The sequence below is a fragment of the Dermochelys coriacea genome, chromosome 5 (genome assembly GCF_009764565.3).
Source record: "Dermochelys coriacea isolate rDerCor1 chromosome 5, rDerCor1.pri.v4, whole genome shotgun sequence".
Lineage (NCBI taxonomy): Eukaryota > Metazoa > Chordata > Testudines > Dermochelyidae > Dermochelys > Dermochelys coriacea.
In genome coordinates this window covers 95952195-95975312 of record NC_050072.1, presented here as the reverse complement: position 1 = coordinate 95975312, position 23118 = coordinate 95952195, and the positions used below count along the sequence as shown (strand labels likewise).

Genomic DNA, 23118 nt, shown 5'->3' with positions numbered 1-23118 from the left:
TGGTAACTGGATAGTTGGATCAAGAAGTGGCAGCCCATGGGTAAAGTTCAGCATGGGAGACATACAGGGTAATTGTGAAATTACAGGTCAGAATCATAAGTCCCATCTCCTGTAGCCCTGCATTTGGATGCATTCCCTCCACCTTACTGGCGAGGGGGTGTCGGAGGGGAGCACCGGGGGAGGAGCAGGGCTAGGGCTAGCGCTGACTCGCCTCCTCCAGTTTGCAGGGGCCCAACGTCGCACCCTCCGCTCTACCTTGCCTCTGGGGGGTGGAACGATCACGCTGCGGGTTCGTGGCCACTGGGCCAATGGCTGCGCGACTCGCAGCCCAGCGGCCAATCAGAGCGTGGGTATAAACAGACCCATGCGGCAGGGGCCAATAGGAAGCCAGGCCGCTGCGTGGGCTTGTTGCCGCGCGCTCTAGCTGGGTCGGTAGGCGGCTGGAGCAGCGCGGCGGGACGCGGCATCCTTCGGCCATGGACGCCAAGAGGCAGGTGGTTAACTTCGGCGCAGGGCCCGCTCAGCTGCCGCGCTCTGTGAGTACCCGGCGGGCCGGGGCCGGGGCCGGGTTGCTCTAGGAACGGGAGTTTGCGCGGGGGCTTGGCCGGGGGAGGAAAGCGGCTCCCCGGGAACGGAACGAGACGCTGTTGCAGCGGGAGCGCTCGGGCTTGCGCCGGAGATGGGGCGGGAGACTCCGCGTTGCACCCGCGGCGTTTAGCCCGGGCGGTAAATCCGGCTCGTCTGGCGCTGCGGTGGGGGTGATTCAGGCCGGCAGACCCCTGTCCGCCCGCCGATCGCTCCGCAGGGGCCGGGGGGAGGCGGTGTGCCCTGGAGGGAAAGGGAGGGGTAAGGATTGAAATGCGTAAAGCAGAGGCTGGGTGTTGCTGAAGTCAGCTAAATCGGCGGGCGTGGTGGCACCGGCTGGCTGGCTGCTTCCCCTGTTCAAAGTAGGGTGACCTGACCAGACTGCAAATGTGAAAAATCAGGACGGGGGTGGGGGGTAATAGGAGCTTATATAAGAGAGAGAGAGAGACCCAAAAATCGGGACTGTCTTTATAAAATCGGGACATCTGATCACCCTAGTTAAAAGTATCCTCAGCTGGGCACCGCAGATGCAGGCTCGGAGACCTGCCCTGGGAATCACTGTTACCAGGGGCTGTGGCAGGTCAAACTCCAATTTGAAACTGGGGATCTTTCTCCTGAAGCTCACACTGTGGTTAAGAGAGAGCTCCCCTCTCAGGATGCTTGCCCCGGTACCTACCTGCATTGCAGGTGACTTGTTTTCCTGTTAGCCCAAGTGGGTATCTACTAGTCCTCTTTCCTTGACCACGAAACCTGAAGCGTGTTGGTCATTTATAATTAATTTTGTTCCAAGGCAAGAGACTTAGCACGTTGCTTTCAGGTATAACTCATGGGCCTGTTAGGTAATTCTTGCTGTCAGTTTTTTGTGGCAGTTTTGAGAAAAGGGCAGGTTCCTATTGGCTATTGTCATTGCAGATCTGCAGACTGTGGAAAAATTAATTGCTTAAAAAAATCCATACTATTAACACATCAGTGCTGGGGAAAATAAAAGGTCAAAGTAATCTAGTTCTCTTAACTGCAAAGCCTGATAATTTTGTAATTAATTGTTGGATATACCATTTTCAGTATGGGAGAAAAGTATTTGCAGATACCTTAGTGTAACTACAGCAAATTAAAGCTTGAGCTAAGTGAAGGAGCAATCTTTAATCACTTTTATATGTGGAAAAAATGATAATGTCTAAAGTATAGACTCAATCCTTCAGAAAGTTGCATCAGCAGCTATCAGTTATCCAATTACATCTGGGTGGAGGAGTGGCTCATGCTGAATTTAAAGCTTCCAATTTTCCACACCATGGTTATGTACTGTGAGCATTTTTTGTTTTTAGGACTTCTGTGCCTGGGTTTGTTCTAATATATTCTTGTTATGTAGCTGCTGTTCTTTCTCAAAGTCAGGTGTCCAGGGAGCGACATCTAATGGATTTTCTGGAAATATTTTGTAGGTTGTATTGCAAATAAATTTGTTTTTTCTAACATAAAGCATTTAGACAGGAAACCACTCTTTCATTGGTGCTGCTCTAATGTCTAATCTTGCAACCATTTAACTGCTAAGTATTAGTAGTCGCGTGATATATATGAGATTACTCATGTGACTAAGGACTATTTTTGTGAGCAAGGGAGGACAGGATCAGGCCATACAATTTGTTTGGTTTTTTTGCCCCTCTTTTATTTGGAAATTACAATACTCTTGCAATGGACTGTTTCACTTCAGTTTTAGTGGGGTCTAAAGTTGCCTTCCTTTCATTCCCCAAACTCCCCTTGAAACAAAGGATTGCCAGGAGTAGGCTGTTGACTTTTGCAGATTTGTTTTAAGACTAGGGAGAGGGGGATTGTTAATGTGTGAGAGGAAGAAGCATATTCTTTTGGAAAAGTAATCTTCTCCTCCCTCACCTCTTTTAATTACAAATTCCCCTGCAACATTACTAACACAACACAAAGTTCTCTTAAGAATTGAATTAAAAATAGTATCTTGCTTGTCTTTTGATGATGATTTTTTTTTCCTCCTGAGCCAATCTGCACGTGCTGTCCACTAGTCTGAAGTTCAGTCTGCAGATGTCAAAAGTGACACTGTCTTTCCAGATCAGTCAGGTGGTGACCACTTGGTACCCGCAACAGGTCATGCAGATTTCTTACTGGGAAGGCAGTTTGCTTAGTGTGACCAGGATCCCAGGGAGCCAGCTGAGGTCACTCAGTTAGGGTGATCTGCAAAGAATGAGGCAGACAATCCCCAAAATACTTAGATTTACCAAGCTACGAAAGCTTATGCTCAAATAAATTTGTTAGTTTCTAAGGTGCCACAAGTACTCCTTTTCTTTTTGTGAATACAGACTAACGCGGCTGCTACTCTGAAACAAGTTAACACAAAACAGCTTCTTTATTACCTCACTGGTTGCCCAGAAGCCAACAACACAGTTCCCTTAAAGTAACCCAGCCTGAGTCCTCCACCCAGATACCCAAGCTGAGAATGATGAGGATTTTTGAAAATCTTATTTCATCATATAAAAAAGAAAAGGTTCTACCAATCCCAAAGGATTGGACACATTACCTCCCAGGTTAATGAATATTCCAGATCATACTCAAATACACACTTACAGCCAATTCTTATTAAGTAAAGTAAAATTTATTAAAAAATAAAAGTGAGAGCATAGTTAAAAGATCAACATACATACAGACATGAGTTCAGTTCTTGAGGTTCAGATTCGTAGAAGAGATGGTGAGCTTGGTAGTTGCAAAGAGTTCTTTTAGAATTTAGCCCAGAGGTTATATTAAAGTCCAATATCGTATTCTGGGTGTACGAGCTTAACTGGGATCTCAAACTTCCTCTCATGAAGCTTAAGCAGATCTGAGATGACAGGATCAGGACCATTTTATACAATGTTCTAGTATCCACTTGACCACACGGTCCTGGGTAAACATTAGGCAGTCAGGGTGACTTTGAAGTAGGTTTACTTCCTAAGCATTGCCCGGTACTTATTCACACAGATTAACATAAGGCAATTACCTGTCTTTCCACCATTTGCAGATTTGCTATACATTTCAAAGAGAGATGAATACAGTGAACATCCTATGTTTACAGTTCATTTAAATGTTAAGGTGTTCTTTTGGTCTCAAGTAACAGAATACAGCATAGACAGGGACTGTTGATTACGTTGTTGACCACTACCAATATATTTGTAAATACACAAAAACACCAACATTCTTTCCCCATATGTGTTTAAGGGTTGAATTTGAGTCATTCGTCGTTCGGGATCTTAACCCTTTCTGGTCATGCGTCACACTTAATTTGTGCAATTCTCCAGAGCATATGTTTCCTTGGCAAATTCATAAATGGTGTGCTTATAATGTTTGCCAAGGAGAGCTCTTTGTTGGGTTGTTCATTCCTTTAACTTCCTTTGGGGGGGGGGAGACGGAGAGAATATTATTTTCATTTTGTGAGCTAAGAATTATTCCAGTTGTGGGCAACATGGTTTAATGGTTAGACCCTGAGTACAGCTCACTGGTGTATGATAGCAACAGGAGAGGACATGCTGGGGCATCAAGTCACTTAGGCCTAGACTTTCAAAAGTGACCAGTGAATTTGTGGGGTTTTATTTATTTATTTATTTATTTATTTTTATTTTTTTATTTTTGGGTGCCCAACTTGAGATACCTTAAAGAAAACTGATTATCAGAATGTGTTGAGCACCCGTGCTCTGAAAATCAAACCCCTTTAAATTGCCTTCAGCTAAGCCACACAGAATTCACAAGTTTGCTTCTGGCCATAACTCTCAGAACTTCAGTTTCCCCATCTGTATGCTGTAGATAATAATAATTTGCTTTTATAAAGCAATTGGAGATCTACAGATAGCAGGAGCTAATATATGCTCCAAGTTTTGTTCTTATTAAACCAGCACAAAGGAGGTGGAAAGGTCTAATAAAACCAATAGTAATAGTCTGGGCATTGAACTATAGAACTGACTTGAAATGAAGAATACCCACAGGGGGCACATGATTTGATTATCCCATCATCTGAGAAGCCCTTAGCTAGTAGATAAGGTGAAGTTGTTGTAGTAGTTGAAATTTCACTAATTTTATAATGCCACAATATACAGTAGTTGGGATGTTTATGCTTCAGCACTGGCACACAATGATTTTTTTTTTTTTTTTTTTTTTTGGGTAGGTGTTGCTAGAAGCACAGAAAGAATTGGTGGACTATAAAGGACTTGGTATTAGTGTACTTGGTAAGGCTTTTTAAATATTATTCTGTGTTTTACAGAGTTTAGAAGTTTAGCTGGATTATGAAATAAGTATAAGAAATTTTGAGTTGTAGATTTCAATCAAGTGCCCCCATTTCCTTTTAAAATTTCTTACCCCCTTTAATGTCTGGAAGGCGTCTCTGAGTCCTGAGGATCTGTTTACACATTGTTTTCCTCTCTACACTAATCATCCACCAGAAAGTTTTGGAGTGACATATGAGCAGAGATATTTTATACTTTATTTTATTGATCCTACACTGAGGCCCAGAGGCAAGGAACACAGCAAATCATAGCTAGTGCCTCTGGATCTTCATTAATTTTGTCAGTGGAGAAGAAATGTAGAAACATTCCAAATTTATATGAAGCCATGTTTACCATTAAGAAGGAAATATGGTGTCCCGTTTGCTGTCTTTTGTGCCATATGCATGTCTGTTTCACTTTTCAGAGCCCAAACTTGTACCCCCTCCCCCACAAAAAAAAGTTTATGCAATGCACTTAGCAGTACTGCTGTACAGGATCAGGCCCTTATTTTGTAATAAGTCAAAACTTCTACAAATAGAGTGAGTACAGGTCTGATCATGAGAATTAATATTAATGATTCTTAGCTCTTCAGTGGGATTATGGAACAAAGAAGTCCCTTAAAAACTACACATTGGTTACAGAGCAGCTCTGTTCTGAGGATGTTAAAATGGTAAAAGGGAAAATATACTTGGATTCTTACCAAAAACAAATAAAAGGGAAGGAGTTAGAGCAATGGCCTGGGAGTCTGGCTGGAGACCTGGGTTTTAATCTAAGTTCTGCCACTGTCTGCTTTGAGGTATTAGGCAAATCACTAGTGCCAGCTTTTAAACTTAGATGGTTAGCGCCATGTTTAGGTATCTTAAAAATTGCTCTGAATTTCAGAGATGTAGAGCACCCATGTGTGGGATGAAAATTAACTGGAGCCGCAGATGCATGTCACCTCTAAAAGTCAGGCCCCTTACTCACCTAAGCTTCCATGTTTGAATAATTGGGCCTTAACATCTCCGTGTCTGTTTATTTTTATAAAATGAGAATAATACATACCAGCCTTTTTAGTATGGTTCATGTTCTTCAGCAGAAAGGCACCATGCCCTGATTCAGCAAAGCACTTAAACATGTGCATTAGTGCCTTGGAGCCTGATCCAGTGCTCATTGAATTCAATTGAAAGGCTCTCATTGAATTCAGTGGGTTTTGGAGCGGCTGCTTGCTGAATTAGGGATGGAGTTACGATTACGATTAAGTGCTTTGCTGAGTTGGGAACTATATGTGAGCAAAGTATTATTAAAATATTAAGTATTGTGGTTTATATCGGGGACAGCTGACTTACAGAAGGCTTTGCTGCTTATCCAGCTGTTTTATAAAATCAAGTTTGTGCTGTGGTTTTCTTTCACATTCTCTTTTTTTTTTTTTTTTTTTTTCCCCCCCACCCTATAGAAATGAGCCATAGGACATCTGATTTCTCAAAAATTATAAACACATCTGAAAATCTCTTACGTGAATTGCTGTAAGTTTTGGGTATTTTTAACTAACTCAATGATTAATGTGGAAGCCCTTCACATCAAAGCACCTGTTTTTCAGATACTATAGAAATAATAAAATATGTATATTTGGGACTGAAATTGATCTTCCGTTTGCTATTTTATTGGCATACTCAGATAAAACAAAGTGTTTTTATCAGGTTAAGAAACTTTTCATGTGCTTTTATAAAATCTTATTAACTCAAAATATCATATTTTTAAAACTCCAATCTATCATGGATATAGACCTGATACAGGACAGCAACCCTGTTAGACACAATTGCACATGCAAGTTTTTAAAATTTGGTCTCAAAGTTAAACTCCATTTTTAAGCTCATTAATTGTACATTTTTAGCATACATCTACCGTAACAATAGTCCAGTCTGTAAATCTTTGCCTTCAGGAGTCCATTCTTTTTTCCAAACAGATTGTTTCTGACATTGAAATTATATCTTAAAAGAAATAAAAAAACATTATTTTCTGTGAGACCAACAGTAAACAAAGCCATTCATGAACATTAATTCTGTTGTACGTATACGCTATCTTATTTATTGTTTATACATGCTACAATAGAATTAGTACTAGGGGCTTTGTTTATTGTTAGTGTCAGAAACAAGCAAGGTTTTCTGTGAGACTATCTTAAAATGTTTTGTATTGACCAATGAAATGGCTCCATGACTAGATCAAACCAATACCAAGCTGATATATTTTTGCTTTAATGTCGTCTTTGAAATGACCCTATCTAAAACTGATATAGCTTTCACAAGATGTTTGCAGTAAGTGTAGCAGCAAAGAGTGTACTAAGTCCTGTGCATAGTTTTGTTTGAAATATAAAACTAATTTCCTTCTTTTACACAGAAATATTCCAGAAAACTACAAAGTCATTTTCCTCCAAGGGGGTGGGTCTGGTCAGTTCAGTGCTGTACCACTTAACCTTATTGGACTAAAAGAAGGAAGATGTGCCGATTATGTGGTTACTGGAGCTTGGTCAGCAAAGGCAGCTAAGGAGGCAGAGAAGTATGCCCAAGTGAACATTGTTCATCCTAAACTTGGAAGTTACACAAGTAAGTTGATGTTTAGCTTGCTATGTCCGACAATCTTGCATGTAGTCACATGTAACAAGATTTTTCAAATTGCTCTAGCAGAACAAGTCTGCCACATTTGAATCATTCCAGAAATGATTGTCAGGTTACTGAATAGAACCAGTTAAACATTTGGGCGCCCAACCTTTTTTTGAATTGCCAACAACATCTGTACATTCTTCCTGACAGCGAAAGACATCTGACATCCTACTTTGAGGAAGGAAGGGAAGCCCCATCACTCAGAACTTTTAAAACTAGACTGAGCAGATCCTAGAAACTGTATGGTGGGCAACGGTCCTGTCTTGACAGGTTTTTTGCAACTTTAAGTTGTGTGATTTGATGAATAACCTAAAGCATTTTAAAAGGTGTAACCCATTCACAAGGGCACTTCTCACTGCAAGTGCTGGGGATTGCCGCTTCAGGCAGTTGGCGTAAGAAGGCTGCTTCTGGAACCCTAGCCTTCCCGAGCAATTCCCTGTTATCTGAAACCATTGGGAAAAGGAGCTGGTTTCCAGAAGCAAGTGGGCCTTGAGAGCCAGCCTGTTAAGTTGGGAAAGGAACAGGCCCCTAGGATGGAAGTGGGCTGGTTGGGAAAAGAAGCTTGAGCCAAGGGAACTGCACTGGGACAGTCCAATAAGACTTCTTGGACAAAATGATGAACTGATTTATGTGCCCTAAACTCCTCCTTCCCCTTGCCTTAGCAGCTATGGACATATCAATTGGCTGGATCTAGATGCAGTTCAGTCTTGTGTAAATGCCTCCTACACTGTAAAAGGTATATCTTAGTGGCTTTAACATCATCCTGTTTCCTAATTTTTGCCTATAGTGTTATGAGCTCTATTTGGACCCATGTAAGTTCATTGGAGTTTTTCCTTTTACTTCAGTGACTGCAGACTAGTCTTTAGGGATGGGTACATTCTTCTTTATTCTTAGGGGAGTAGGCTTTCTTTTGTACCTAGCCTACAGGTGAATTTGATTTGTTGTTGGTAAAAACCTTTGTTACCTAATGTAATAAAACCACTCTCAATAGCAATTTAAAGTTCAATGCCAAAGTAAAGTTGCACACCAGTAAAAGTAGAGTGCTGTTTCTAGCCATCTTCGGTAAGCATTGTTTCTATTTATTTATTTATTTATTTATTTATTTATCTGTCTCAGAAACTCCTGACACAAGCAGCTGGAATCTTAACCCGGATGCCTCTTATGTCTATTACTGTGCTAATGAGACTGTTCATGGAGTGGAGTTTGACTTTGTACCTGATGTCAGAGGAGCAGTCTTGGTTTGTGATATGTCTTCAAATTTCTTGTCCAGGCCAGTAGATGTTTCCAAGGTACAGTATCAAACAAACTCGCTCTACAAAGTGTAGCCCAACCTCTTCAAACTTGGATTAGACAAAAAAGTGGATGGAGTGTGTTGGGCATTCTCCATTCCCACTGAAGCTGTTGGAGCACAAGCCGCTTTTTTTTTTTTTTTTAAGGTCCCTTTATAAGGAATTAGGCATTCAAGTCTGAATATTGTCTCTAATGTGCTACCTTGTTCACTGAGACTTGGACACGTCAAATTATGTTGAGTGCCGTGTGAGTGCTCAGCACTGTACACCACACTAAAAGAGAAACAGTCATGGCCTTGCACTTAGAATCATCTAAGATAGATAGTTTGTGTTGTCTTAAGTGATGCTGAAGTGGCTCTTGAGTATTAGCTTTTCCTTCAGGTGGTTACAGCAGGGGACAAGGTGTTGGGACTTCTGGATTCTACTCCTGGCTCTGCCATGGACAAGCTGTATGACCATATACAAGGCTACATCCATGTCACAGAGATCATGGAATCCATGACTTCCAGAGACCTCCATGACCTTCTCTGCTTCAGCCCCAGGGACTGCAGGACTGGAGCTGGCAGCCAGCAGGACCCTGGCAAGGTTCCAGTGACAGGCGACAGCAGCGATGGGGAAGGGGGGGTTCTTGCAGGTTCCAGTGACAGGTGACAGACTCCTGAAGTGACCCTCCTCACGGTTCCAGGGATGGGTGACAGCCTCACATGGGGGAGGGGAAGGAGGATGCCTTGGGTGGGTGGCTGCGGGTGTCCCATTTTCTCTTTGGGAAATATGATCACCCTGCAGCTGCCTGGGCGGAGGGGGAACCCCACAGCTCCTAGCCACCATGGTGGCAGGGGAGATCATGGAGCTGCAGCAGCAAAAGTCATAGACCAGTCACGGCTTCCACGAATTCTTGTTGATTGCCCGTGACCTGTCTGGAACTTTTACTAAAAATAACCATGACAAAAATCTTAGCCTTTACCATAGTCAAGTCATTTAATCTCTGTGCATCAGTTTGTCTATCTGTGAAACAGGGATATAACACTTACCAGTATTTGTAAAGTGCTTTGATATTTTTGCATGAAACGCACTATGGAAGTAGAAGTGTTATTGATTTGTGTACTTATTCGCTTGTAGTGAAACATAGGCACCTGATTTTCCATAGAAACCTGTGCTAGGGGAAAGGAGGGTCAAATAGTTTATCTCCTATTTGTGTTTCACTGAGCCTCCTTTCCTTTACTTCCCTTTGAGTAGCTAGAGATTATAGGGTGCCAGTTCTAGACCAGTGGGGGTTTGTTGAAAATGCTGCTATTAGTTTTCAAGCAAATTGTTTTGGGGTACAAACAGATGGAGACAGGCTTCTCTGAGAATAATTTGTAGCTACTGGATGGATCCTTGGTAAACAAAGTGAGATGGTTCTTGAGGTGAACTGTCTCAGATGAAAGAAGATATTTAATTTTGACAGTACAGATAAACAAAGAAATCAAAATTGATCCTCTTCCACCCCTCAAAAAATGGGATATGTTTTCTTACACACTGTTTTCTGAATGGCTATGTCTTGATATTTATAAAGAGACAGATCTTACAACTATATAATATGCCTGAATAAGTCATTGCTTCTAAGAAAATCCTCTTCTTTCTATTAAAGTTTGGTGTCATTTTTGCTGGTGCCCAGAAGAACATTGGCTGTGCTGGAGTAACTGTGGTAATAGTGCGTGAGGATTTGCTTGGGTTTGCACTCAAAGAATGCCCTATAGTATTGGACTACAAAGTACAAGCCGGAAATGGCTCATTATATAATACTCCTCCATGCTACAGGTAACTTGTTCCTCCAGCAAACTACTACGCTGGCTGCTGCTGTTGTCAGGAAAGGTTTCAGAAACTGAATGTACATTTGCTACCAAGTCACAAATAGGCTGGAGGATAAAGTACAGCAAATCAAATCATTATGACTTTGAGTGAGGGAACTACTATTGTAAGCCCCATTCCTGTGACTTGTATCAGGGTTGAAGGAGGGAGTTGAAAGAGGTTATTATACAGTATGTACTTTTTAGTTGTGATTCCATGCTCTAGCAGTTTTAGGGCCAAATTTCTGTGCTGGCCATAAACTGAAGTAAGTGTAGGTCCAGTGAATTCAACGGTGATGCCTCAGTTGATTCGAGGAGAGAATTTGGTCCTTAGTCTTTATCTTCAGTCAGTCGGTCCAGATTCATATAACTCCCATCTTCAGCAGACAAACCAAAGGTCCAAATCCTCCCTTCAGGGGAAAAAACGTACACGGGGAATTGGAAACTCCCCAAAGTTCCTTGCATGGAGTTTCCCACAAAACCTTCCCTAAAAGGCCAGGGTTTATTCCACCTGCCAAAGCAGCCAGCATTTCAGACCCTAGAGCATGCAGATCCCCAGCAACTTACTGAAGGCCAGAGCCATCTACACATAGATCTTCTGTTTCCACAGCACAGCCAGGGCCCCCTTTCCCTGCCCATGGAGTACCTCAAACAGGGAACCCCCCTGTAGGGTGGAGGGAATGATGCATATCCCACCTCTAGATTGCACCTCCTTCCATCCCTACACTGCCTCCTTCCCGTGTAGTGTCTGGGAGCGGGGAATGGTACTGTGGAAGTGGCTGATCCCTTATCTGCATGATGGGTCGAGGAAGAAGGGTAGCTATGTGTGGAGGATCCCTTCAGCAAACACAACTTTGGGCCTTTCTTTCAAAGTGCATCCTGCACAACTGAATCCCTCTATATCTTCGTTGCTGGAAAATGTTGATGGCAGAAACATATTCTTTTAAATTATTTTTCCTAATACATTTTCTATTGTTGTGACATTTACTGCAATAGTTAAAGTGAGACTATAGTCAAGAGTTTAAAAACTGGCATCTTGGTGATTTTTGTATTTATCCTCTCAGAGCCTTTCATCTTAAATTTGCATAGATTACCTCTCAAGATCAACCTGGCATCCAAAAATAAAACTCATCTTTCTGCTTCATAATCCTCACCAGCAATCAAGATCATAGAATCGGAATGTACCTGGCAATTTTGTGTATAGATGAGGCACTACAGAATACAGCTTGCTCTTCCACAGCTACTGCGTAGTGACACTAAACTGCTGACAGCAGTGAAAACAGGCTTTGCTAGTGGAAGATTCAAAAGACATGTAGGCCCAAATCCTGCCTCATATATAGTAAAACTTGTATTGACTTCAGTGAGATTGGAAGCATTTCCTTTACAGTTTGTGCAATATAAAGATGATTAAAAAAAACCCAAAACCCCCAAAACCCATTGTTCTAATCCAAAACTCACTTTAAAAAAAAAAAAAAAAGCGTATGCCCTTTACCCCAGAATACTGCTTTCTGGCAGAATACACTGTTTTCTTTGGAAAGAGTACACTGTGCTTTTTAAGGTCAAAATCCTTCAGTGGAAAACTTGCGTTTTTAATAAAATTTTATGGCTGGTATTTTCCACATACGTCAGGAATTTCAGCATTAAGTTTCCAGCATAACCTGTGATTGGGCCATATTGAACATGCCGTATATATCATAAGGCATGATAATCCTTGTATTTGGGGTCTACCTTAATGCCTTAACTTAGTATATATGTGCAGTGGGTCAAGTTACCAGTGATGTGGGCACTGTAACTTTGAATTTCCTGAATTTTGCATGTATTAAATGCGAATCACTGTACTGAAATGAAATAGGACTTACTTATATTGGAGCACTAAATCTAAAGACTGTACATTCATTTCAGACTCTGTGGGTCTGGAGCTGTTTACTCCAAAGTGCACTGCACCCTATAGAGCATACACATTTGAAACTGGTGGTAATGGGGCCCAAAGATGGTGCCTCCTGCTGGGTCCCTCCTGAAGTCCTCTTAGAAGTTGGACAGGTTGTTCAGCGGAGGAGGGGGGTTGACCGTGTCAATATAAAGGGCTTTGTACATGTATCTACATATTTGCTCTCCCCGTTTACGTAACTGTGTAACAAAGTGCCATGCATGCTCAGTAGGCTGTTTTTATTGGCTGATAAAACCTTTATTTTGTAACCACTTATTTTCCTGCTCACCAAAGTACACATTCTGTATTGAATACTGTGTATTTGGACATGCCACGTTTTAAATTCAAACAAATCACAGTTTTTCAAGTGCAAAAGTGTTTCCATTTGAAAACCAAAGAACTCACCATACCTTGGAACTCCAACAGCATTGATTCCACATTTGAGATGCAAACAAAAATTCATTTCTGGGCTGAAAAGAATACTGAGAAATTTTAGTCATTGGTGATGATTTGTTTCAAATGGAAGTGCCTTTTCAGCTATAACTGCATATCTATTAATAACATCAGTTGGAGTGGGAAATGCAGTCATTTTAAAATAAAGTTATGCTCCAAAGTCTCTCCCTTCTTCCCACCCAGTACTTGGCCAGCTTTTACTTCATGCCAGTGACCCACATTGGAGGATGTTCCAGAATCCAGTGTTGTAATACCAACCTAAATTTTGGCAGGATACAGATCTGTTTGGCTTGGTTTTAGGATGCCTGTTCTTTTCTGTAAGGAAATGGCAAAGCTTCTTTCCTTTCCTTCTGCCTCCCTCTACTCTGTTCCAGGGCTAGCTGGCAAATAGGCAGGAAATATTAACCGAATTTGCATGAACCACTTAGCAGAACATTGAATTAAATTAACGGGATGCTGATAGTCTCAACCTATTGGCACTAAGAGTCTTGACTTTCTGACATTAAGCTCCTCTGCTAAAATTAATAGCAAATTTGCTGGAGAAATCTCATTTCTCAGTTCCAAGGATTTATTTTATATTTAAAGCTTCTCCAAATCCATACTTTTGACTGGCATGGCAGAAGGGTATGGGATTTTCTCTTGTTGACTGGTTTAAGAGCATCACTTAGGGCTCAGACCTCCAAAGCTAACTTGCTTAAGTAGTCCCATAGACTTGAGTAAGTGTGAGCTATTTCTAAATTTACCCCTATGCGGAGGGCCAGTGGAAAGGCTATGCACCACTTAAATCTTCAAAATAGAGTTCAATTGATGCATAGGGATAAAGTCATGAAGTCATGAAGATTGCAGGAGTGAGCCCTCAAAGTCATAAGCTGTTACGTTAATTTATAACAGGGAGTCCATAACCTCACTCCTTCCACAATGTGTTTCTGAAGTGTTTAAAGATTTAGTATCCAAGGAGAAATTAAAGGTAGTGATGTTAAAACAACCTCCTGCTAGATCTGTATATGAGAGATTTGTAGGGTAATGTTGTCTCAGCACTTCCTTGGAAACTGCAATGGAAGGATTAATAAAAGCAAATTTATTGGAAATATGCCATGAAAACTTGTGAACAGTTTGTTATGTAAAGTGGTGTAGTTGTGGGAAATGTCTGAACTTGAACAAGCAGAGTATTGTAGCCAAAGCACAAAGGCAAAAGTCTTTGGAGATTTTTACATAATACTGGGTAACTGGCTTTGAAATAGTTGATGTGTAGCCATGTGAAATCAACAGGCTTCCAGCTTGTGCTTCGGATTTGAATTGGAATTAATAAATATAAAATATTTATAGTTTAATGTGAAAAATAACTTTTTAGATGACAGTGGGGTCATGAATGTATGTTTAATGGTCATGAAAATAAGACTAGATTTCTGGCATGAAGCAGGCAGGTACAATGCAAGATCATCCACAGAGCTTTGTCACTGTAGTGGCACTGAATCTATAACACCATCTGCTGTTCCAGCCCTGGGTCTCCCTGAGATTTCTTTACTAAAATTGACAGTTACAATCTCAGTTCTGCAGTCCTTACAGAGGCAAAATGCCCAAATGAAGTCGATGGGAGTCGTGCCCTGGTAAAGACTGCAGCATCTGTCAATAGGTGGTCCAATTATTTTTATGGAGAAAACTCCATTAGGGACTAGGTTACATCCAGCAAACTTGTCACTTATGAAGTTAAAAGGTACTCCAGTTAGGCTCAGAAATTTCACCTGCTTTAAAGTTGTCGTTATTGGGAATGTGGTCCAGATGCTAAATGTGTAACTCGTTAAAAAAATATCTCCACTTAATTGTTGAAATTTTCAGAATAAAACCTGACTATACTTTTTTCCCTATTTTTTCAATAATATGACTTCATAATGTTTTCTTTTGTTTGTTCAGTATCTATATCATGAGTTTGGTCCTGGAATGGATAAAGAACAATGGTGGGGCTGCAGCTATGGATAAACTGAGTTCAATCAAATCACAAATGATTTATGACATTATTGACGAATCCAATGGATTCTATGTGTAAGTTGCAATAAATTGTCTTGTTTTTTAATATTTGTTGCATTGTGTTCACATTTATAAATTTTAAAAAAACCGGTGAAACTAAAACATTGAGTGCTGCTAAAACTTTTTCCAAATGCTAAAATCAGGGGAAGTTAATTAGCACATGCATTACCTTTAACTCCTTTTCTCTGGTCAGTGTCCAAGGATGAATCTGAATCTGTTGCATTATGTTGGGAAGTTATTTAAATCTTAGCCTGTACAGCTTAATTGTGGAAGTATATTAAGAGCTCTCTTCTAAACATAACATTCAGTACCTAGGAAAAAGCAGTCCATCTCTGTGCACCTTAAGGGAAGCATGGGCAGAAGCTGTTACGCTATAGCAGGAGTGGACAAACTTTTTGGGCCAAGGGCCCTGAAATTATATGCAGGGCTGTGGCGGGGGTTGGGGTACAGGAGGGAGTGCAGGTGCAGGAGGGGGCTCAGGGCAGGGGTGCAGGATGGGTGTGGACTGTGACAGGGGGCTCAGGGTAGGGGGTTGGGGTGCAGGAGGGGTGTGGGGTGTGACGGGGGCACAGGACAGAGTTGGGATGTGATGGGGGCTCAGGACAGGGAGTTGGGGTGCAGGGTGTGATGGTGGCTCAGGGCATGGAGTTGGGGTGCAAGGGGCTCAGGGCAGGGAGTTCGGGTGCAGGAGCAGTGCAAGGTATAGGCAGGGGGCTTACAGCACGGAGTTGAGGGGGTGGGGTGCAGGAGGGGTTTGGGCTCCGGGGTGGCAGTGGCATGTACTGGGGTCAGGGCAGGCTCCGTGCCTGCCTGCCTGTCTGGCCCCAAGCCGTGCTGCTCTGGGAAGTGGCCAGCACCTGGGGCGGGGGGGCGAGACAAGGCTCCAAGCGCTGCCCTTGCTGCGCCTCCAGGTACTTCCCCCAAAGCTCCTATTGGCTGCAGTTCCTGTTCCTGGCCAATGTGAGTTATGGGGTGCGGTGCCTGGAGGCGAGGGCAATGCACAGAGCCCTCTGCTGCCGACCCCCTCCGGATTGCAGGGACGTGGTGCCGGCCACATCTGAGAGCGGTGTGGGGCCTGCGGCACCATGGGGGGCAATCCTGCAGGCTGGATCTGGCCCACGGGCCGTAGTTTGCCAACCCCTGCACTATAGCCTACGTTTGGTGTAGATAACCGCTGTCCCTGGAAGTACTTTGTCTGATTCAAAATACACATGCCAAAATGGGCTTTAACATGCTAACAAGATGCAGTATGTGCTCTCCCCACACCATCTCTTTTTACAGTCTAGAAATGGTGCTAAACTCTCCCCTGTCCTTTCATTCAGGGACCAGTGAGTGACGTGCTCATACTCACCCATAATGCTGAATCCTACCTTTTACTGAAATCTATGTCTAGAAACTCCCATTCAAATTAATGGGATGAAGATCAGGCCTAAAAGAAACCAGTGTAAAAATCATTAATAACTTGCTTACATTCATCAAATACATCTGCAGGTGTTTTCAAGGAAACTTAACAATATGGCTGATTTGGAGGGTTACTAGTTATTTATGAGCTGAAGGGTCCCAAAGCAATGTTAGACAAAAGCTGATATTTTAAACCAGGGTAGCTGTTTAATAAGTAACAAGCTGGCTGGTGAATATTATTCAAACTCTGCAGAAATATTTTGCCTTCAGGATAAAACTAGAGATTCTCAGATTTAACCAGTTTTCCAAGTTAGTTATGATAGGAGAAAGTCAGAGTGGGATTTTTCAATGAAAATTGGTTGCAGCCTTCATATGTAAAGGATATAGCCTCTTCGTAATATCTGATGCTTTCAGCCTATCCATTTCATTAGTGGACATAACCCTTAGCCTTTGGCAGGATGGTAACTGAGGTTTAAGTATGCTCCATTGAAGTAAAAGGGAGTCTTCCTCCCCCCCCCCCATTGTCTTCAGTGAGTACAGGCTCAATTCCTGAGAAACATTTTGTGACGCACAAAATGTATGGCAGGTTGGCCTACAAAGGGTGTCTAAATTTGGAGCTGGGGAAGTAATTTCCAGCTGAGAGAGACAAACCTATGCTAGCTGTCTGATCAAGCTAGCATGCTTGATGGTGCAGGGGCTGGCTGGTCTGAATGCCTACTAAGGATCTCAGATGGGTACATATTCATGATGGCTAGCCCCTCCCACTGGTTGTGTTGCTAAAGCTACACTTCTATTTTTAGTGCGCTAGCTTGATCAGAGCTAATACGGGTATGTACCCTTGAGCTGGGAATTACATCCTAGTTTGAAGTGTAGACCTAGCTATAGTTGTGAGCAGGGAATAAAACACAGAAATGGGGGTAATTAGGCTGTGTTTGAAAGCTGAAGTCACAAATTACACTCATTTCTCATTGTATGCAACTTATTCTGTATTGCAATATTTGCAGCTAAGGCAGCAACATTTTGAACTGTGCCTTTGATTGAAAATAAAGGGTTACCAGAAGCTGTCTGTCCAGCTGTGATATGCCTCCTAGGCCATGGAATGCCTCACTGACGAACCAGAGTATGACAAGTCTTCCAATGCATTGACAAATCTACCATATTTAACACAATACTGAAAGCCACTTGGGGCATGTGTACTTCCATACATGATGTTATGAAACCACTAAATTAAATGATTTATTATTTTAACATATAATACTAGTACCCTGCATTGTTTGATAAAGATGCAATCTTGGAAAAGTTCCAGTGGTGCAACAAGTTACTCAAGTGTGAGAGAGTTTTCAGATTCAGATCTTAAATGATGCATATTTTCCATTTTATATCTGAAGCATATGAGCAACATTTATATACAGAGGCATCTGACCAATCATTCCTTCAGCATGAAGACAAATGCAAAGTAACTAGCAAGTCAGTGCACACTTTCATGAAGAACGTAGAAGAGCTGGATTCCCTTTCCGACCCAAACAAAGTGGTGATAATATTGAAAGCTGTTTAATTTTGAAAATAATTTTTATTTCATTCACACCTGACAGAATCCATATAGTGGCTGTGTAGAAGGGAAACTTGCAGCTCCATGTCTTCCTTCCATACCAGGAAGAACTGTGCTGCTGGAAGCCCTGAGGTTGAAAGGTTGCTCTTTACTTTTGACGAAGTCATCCATCCTTCTTGCAGAACATCTATCCTCCTAATACCTAAGTGGTTCTGTTCTTAGGCTAAGATTTTCAAAGGAGATATACACATCCCATTGACTTTCAGTGAGAACTGGAAATGGAATTTTCAAAAGCACCTACATGACATAGGAGCATTGAAAGTCAATGGGACTTAAGCTCCTAAATCACTTGGCTGCTTTTGAAAGTCTCTCACTAAGGCCTTGTCTACACTACTGTGGTAAATTGACCCAAGTTGTGCTATTTCCGTTATGTGAATAATCTAACTGAAGTTGATGTAGCTTAGGTTGATTTACCTCAGTGTCTACACCACCCTGTGTCAATGGGAGACACTCTCCTGCCGACTTATCTTAATCTTCTCGGGGAGCTGGAGACTGTAGTTGATGGGAAAGTGCTCTGCCATCAACTTAGTGGTGGGTTCACCAGGCCCACTAAATTGACACCACTGCATTGGTCGCAGTGGTGCCGATCTACTGGTAAGTGTAGACATGACCTAACTCTCTCATACTGCTTTGAAAATCCCAGATCAAGGGTGTGTCTGGGTTAGGAAATGTGGCTTAGGTTGAGGTGCGACTTAGATTAGGTTGAGGTTCACTAACACCATTATAGCTAACCTCAATTACCTTTTTCTTTTAGTCTAGATGCAGGGTAGCACCTGTTATCTTGATTTAACTGATCAAGACCAAACCTAGGGTGAACTGTGACCAATTAAATAAAGGTCAATATAGTAGGGTCAATATGCAGCCAGTCTACACACCTGGGGCCAACGAAAGAATCCCACATGTGGCTGTGGCCAAAATCAGGCAATGTCACACATCACTGACAGCTGCCCTTTGACTAGATCTGGTGGTGGTCTGAGGGCTCTGCACTTTTCTGAGAAGGCTGCAGCTGCAAGGCAAGCTCGGCATTCAATAAGAAGTGAAGGATACAACAGAATTTCTGCTTTAAAAAGGATTTGTTCTATGTTTTTGGCACTGAAAACGTGTATGGACACAGCTTGCACTTCTCAGTGAAAGTTTTTGTATGCAAAGAAATGCAAGATCAAATCTTCATTTGTTATCACAGCAGCATACTATTTAAAAAAGAATAATGTATTATAAAATCATCATTCAAGTGACCTCTGGCTGAAATGACAGGTGAGAGTGACTTGTGTGGCTAACCAAACATGATTACTCAGGCAAATACATCCATTATAACTTCCATAGATGGATTTAAAAAATAACCTAGATTAAGGACAAAATGTTGTAATAATTATATTTTTCAGATGTCCTGTGGAGAAAAAGAGCCGAAGCAGAATGAATGTTCCATTCCGCATTGGCAATATTAAGGGTGATGAAGCTCTGGAAAAAAAATTCCTTGATAAAGCTGTGGAATTGAATATGATCTCTTTGAAAGGACATCGGTAAGTACAAGCCTGGGATGAATTCATTTGTGTTAACTTTTTTAGGTCTCTGTGCAAAACGAGACAAAAGGGTTGCCATTCTCCCCCCAGTACTATAGCAGCACTATCATCTGAGTGGGAGTATTGGGACTGGCAGTCCTGAGTTGTAGTAGGAGCTGCTGCTGCTTTGGGCTTGGAAGGTAGGGAAAACTTTCTCCCTGTTCTCACCATCCAAGTCCTGTGGCAATTCTTCTCATTCTGGTTATTCAGACAGTGTGCTGGGCAAAGGAGTTGGCTCTTGAGGACATGTTCTTCTACTGTGTTGGAGGTACATGCTCAGGCGAGGAAGATTAAGGTGTTAGCCTGGGACTTTGGTGGTGCTGGACATTGAATGCAGGCCACCCGAGACTTTTCTGTGTGACTTTGAGCAATTCATGTAATCTTTCTGTGTCTTAGTTCCCTACCTGTAAAATGGGGTTAATAGCACTTCTGTATCTCATAGGAGTATTGTGAGATTAAATACATTTAAGATTGTGAGGTGCTTAGACACTAGGATAATGGAGGCCATATAAGTAGCTAAAATAGATGCATGGCTCCTGTTGACATCAAGGGAAGCTGCATGGACATATCAAAAGATGGAATGTTACCTTTCATTACCATGAATGTGAAATATCCCCATATATTGAGGGGAAGATAGCTGTGTGTAGTTAATGGTAGGGATACCTTTACTGATACGTAGAAAAATAACTAACTATTTTTTGCTCTCAATTCAGATCTGTGGGAGGAATCCGTGCTTCTTTATATAATGCTGTGACAATAGAAGATGTTCAGAAGCTTGCAACGTTCATGAGAAGTTTCATGCAGATGCATCAGTCATGAATGTGCATGAATTAGTGTAAGGCTGCACATCTATGAAATAAAACATAAAGGGTTTGACAGTTATTGTGATGCTGCATAAAATGCACAACAACTTTTTAGTAAACAAGAATTTTGTTTTAGTTCATATACCTATTGTAGATAACTAAATAAGGATGAAGGGCCCAGTCCTACAATATCTTGAGTGCCCTCAGTTTCTGTTTAAGTTGAGGACACTCAGTCCCTGAAAGAACTGGTCCCTAAATATGCAAAAAATAACTTTATTGGCAATCTAACAGCGGATAGTATTGTGATCTACTGTAGCTCAGATTCTGATCTTAGTTACGCTGCTGCAAATCCATGGAAATCAATGTGTTACTATGGATTTACACAGGTATAATTGTGATCATAAGCTGTCCCAGTTGTGTGTGTGTGTGGGGGGGGGGGAAACAAACTAGTCATGTTTTTTTACTCTCTTATGTGTAACTGTAGAAATCAATTTTTTTTTTCAAACTAATGCCTTGTTCTCATTAAACTTCAGTAGTGCTTGGTTCTGTAAACAGAATTTCATAAATACTATGAACACGCACATGAGGCTAGAACTGATTGTAATTGAGAATACTTGGTTGGTATGTCAAATACATTCCAAGAATGCACCTCTATATAGTCCTTGGGGAAACTGATGTAGACATTTCCTGACTTCAAACCTAGCCTTTAGACAGTTGCTCGCCAGCATGAGGCTCATTATCCTGAGGAGTTTCACCGACTTCAGTGTAGTAGTAAGTGTTATTGTAGTAAGTGTTTGTATGGTTAGGCCTTTTATTTGTGTTGTCATTTATAGATGTAACAAGACATACACTCGTATGTAGTAAAATTAGTGTGTAAGATGTTTGTTTTTGTGTGCATTTTATGTTAAACCAGTGTAGGGTATTTTCCCCTCCCCACAAAAACTGCCCTCATTTTAATTTAACCCTCTGTTAAACTGGACTCCCGAGTTTTACTCGATGGAATACCTGTTTAATGTATCCTCCTCCTTACTGACTGACCACAATCCCATCTTGCTCCCTAGCAGTCCAGATCACAGCAGCTAAAATAGTTTCCCTTGCCTGCTGTTTGGACCCTATCTCCTCCTTCTCTTAGTTGCTTCACTTCACTAGCTTCCTTCATCTTCTGCATCACATCAATCTTCTCATCTTGCACGTGGGGCTCTGAACAAATCCAGCTGGTGTATATCTTGGCTCCTGTCTTGTTTCCTTCACTCTGCCAGAGAGAACTCCACCCCACTGTGCTCTCTGTACCCCTCCCCCACTCACCTACATGCCTTATTCCATGGTTTCCTGAACACCTAAAACTCCCTCCCTATCCCAGGTTTCAGGGACTTTCTTTGCACATGCAACTTTTCCTTGAAACTCATTTCTTCTGCATAGCCCACAGTCCTAATCAATGCCATTAAAAATGCTGCCAGCAGCCTTTTGTTGAAACAACAACAGAACAAATGATTCTGTTAACGCTGTTGTCTGGGATTCCTAATGTAATTGTGTTTTGTTTTTTCTGTCTTGTTCAGACTGTAAGCTCTTCGGGGCCGGAATATGTCTTTTGCTTCTTATATAGTGCCAAGAACAGTACTGAAGCTTTAATAATCTTAATGATGGACCACTTCATCCCTGTTAACCTCACTGAAATCAATGGAGTTACATCACCGATGAATTAAATTCTGATCAATAGGTAGTAGTTTTATGACTGCTGTTTTAAGAACTCATTGCCAACTTATTTGTTTAATTTGTGGAGAAAATAAAGTCTTAGAACACAGAGTGAACAATGTATCTGTTTTTTTTGAGGGCTTTCAGACTTTTTTTTTCTTAGTGAGGGAATAAGAAGTAAATACATTTTGATAGTATTTCAATTCTGATCCTGCTTATTGAACAGTTTGAACCTTTCCATTCAGATTGCTATTTGTTGTTGACTGGCGTATTTGCCCATGCCACTCACCAAGTTCTGTTTCAGACTTCCTTTTCCAAAAGTCCCAGCATCATCCTCACTCTCGTGCGAACTTCCTTCCTTGCACTTTCCATCCCTCCCCACCTCATCAGCCCTTCTCTCCTATCATAGATTCTCCTCCTGTGCCATAAAATAAACTAATATTGCTGCAGGAAGCCCACCTCGGTGGGATGTTTGATGGATTTGGCCACCATTAGGTCCCTCTAGCTTCCCTCCAGATTCATTCAGCACATAGTGCTATATAGAACTCTTGACTCATGGGAGAGGATTTAGCAAGGACAATACAAGTGGGAGGGAGTCATGGAGATCAGGGAGGTCAGTTGAAAAGGCAGCCAGGTGAAGGATTTTTTTGATAATAGGTGGTGGGACTGGGGGGGGCGGGGAGGGGAAGTAGAGGCAGCAGGTTAAGAGGCCCTTATTAGGGATAGAACACCTGTGAAGGGATAGATGGAGTAGAGACCATTAGCTCTCATTTGTTGCAGTCTGGAAGATAAAAATGTGCTTTTCCTAAAAGATGGTTTGGTTTTGTTTTTAAATGATACTCCTAGATATCATCAGTGGCAGGGATAATTTAACAGTAGTAGAGAGTAGTGAGGGTCAGAGGTAGGGAAATTATCTCAATCCTGCTTTAAGTTGGTGGGGGGGCAGAATTTTAAGAAGGGGCTTCTGGAAGCCCTGACAATCCCCTTCCACCTATCACTTGTCACAAACCAGCATTTTCAACACTAAAATGTCATTTCAATAAGTTGCAGCTCTCTG

The 23118-nt window shown here is 41.7% G+C and overlaps 1 protein-coding gene across 3 annotated transcripts; it reads left to right on the top strand.

The window, feature by feature from the left end:
* Positions 1 to 363: 363 nt before the first annotated feature.
* On the top strand, positions 364 to 22173 carry PSAT1 (phosphoserine aminotransferase 1). Of its 3 annotated transcripts, XM_038403549.2 has the most exons (10): positions 381 to 536; positions 4739 to 4799; positions 6271 to 6340; positions 7212 to 7417; positions 8591 to 8763; positions 10394 to 10563; positions 14884 to 15012; positions 19390 to 19527; positions 20280 to 20401; positions 21926 to 22173. In XM_038403549.2, the coding sequence occupies exons 1-9, from the start codon at positions 477 to 479 to the stop codon at positions 20383 to 20385; spliced, it is 1113 nt and encodes a 370-aa protein (XP_038259477.1). In that variant the 5' UTR covers positions 381 to 476; the 3' UTR covers positions 20386 to 20401; positions 21926 to 22173. The 3 variants fall into 3 exon arrangements, with proteins under 3 accessions (XP_038259475.1, XP_038259477.1, XP_038259478.1); XM_038403547.2 differs by having other exon boundaries at positions 364 to 536; positions 20280 to 22173; XM_038403550.2 differs by lacking the exon at positions 4739 to 4799 and having other exon boundaries at positions 405 to 536; positions 20280 to 22173.
* The last annotated feature ends 945 nt before the right edge of the window (positions 22174 to 23118 follow it).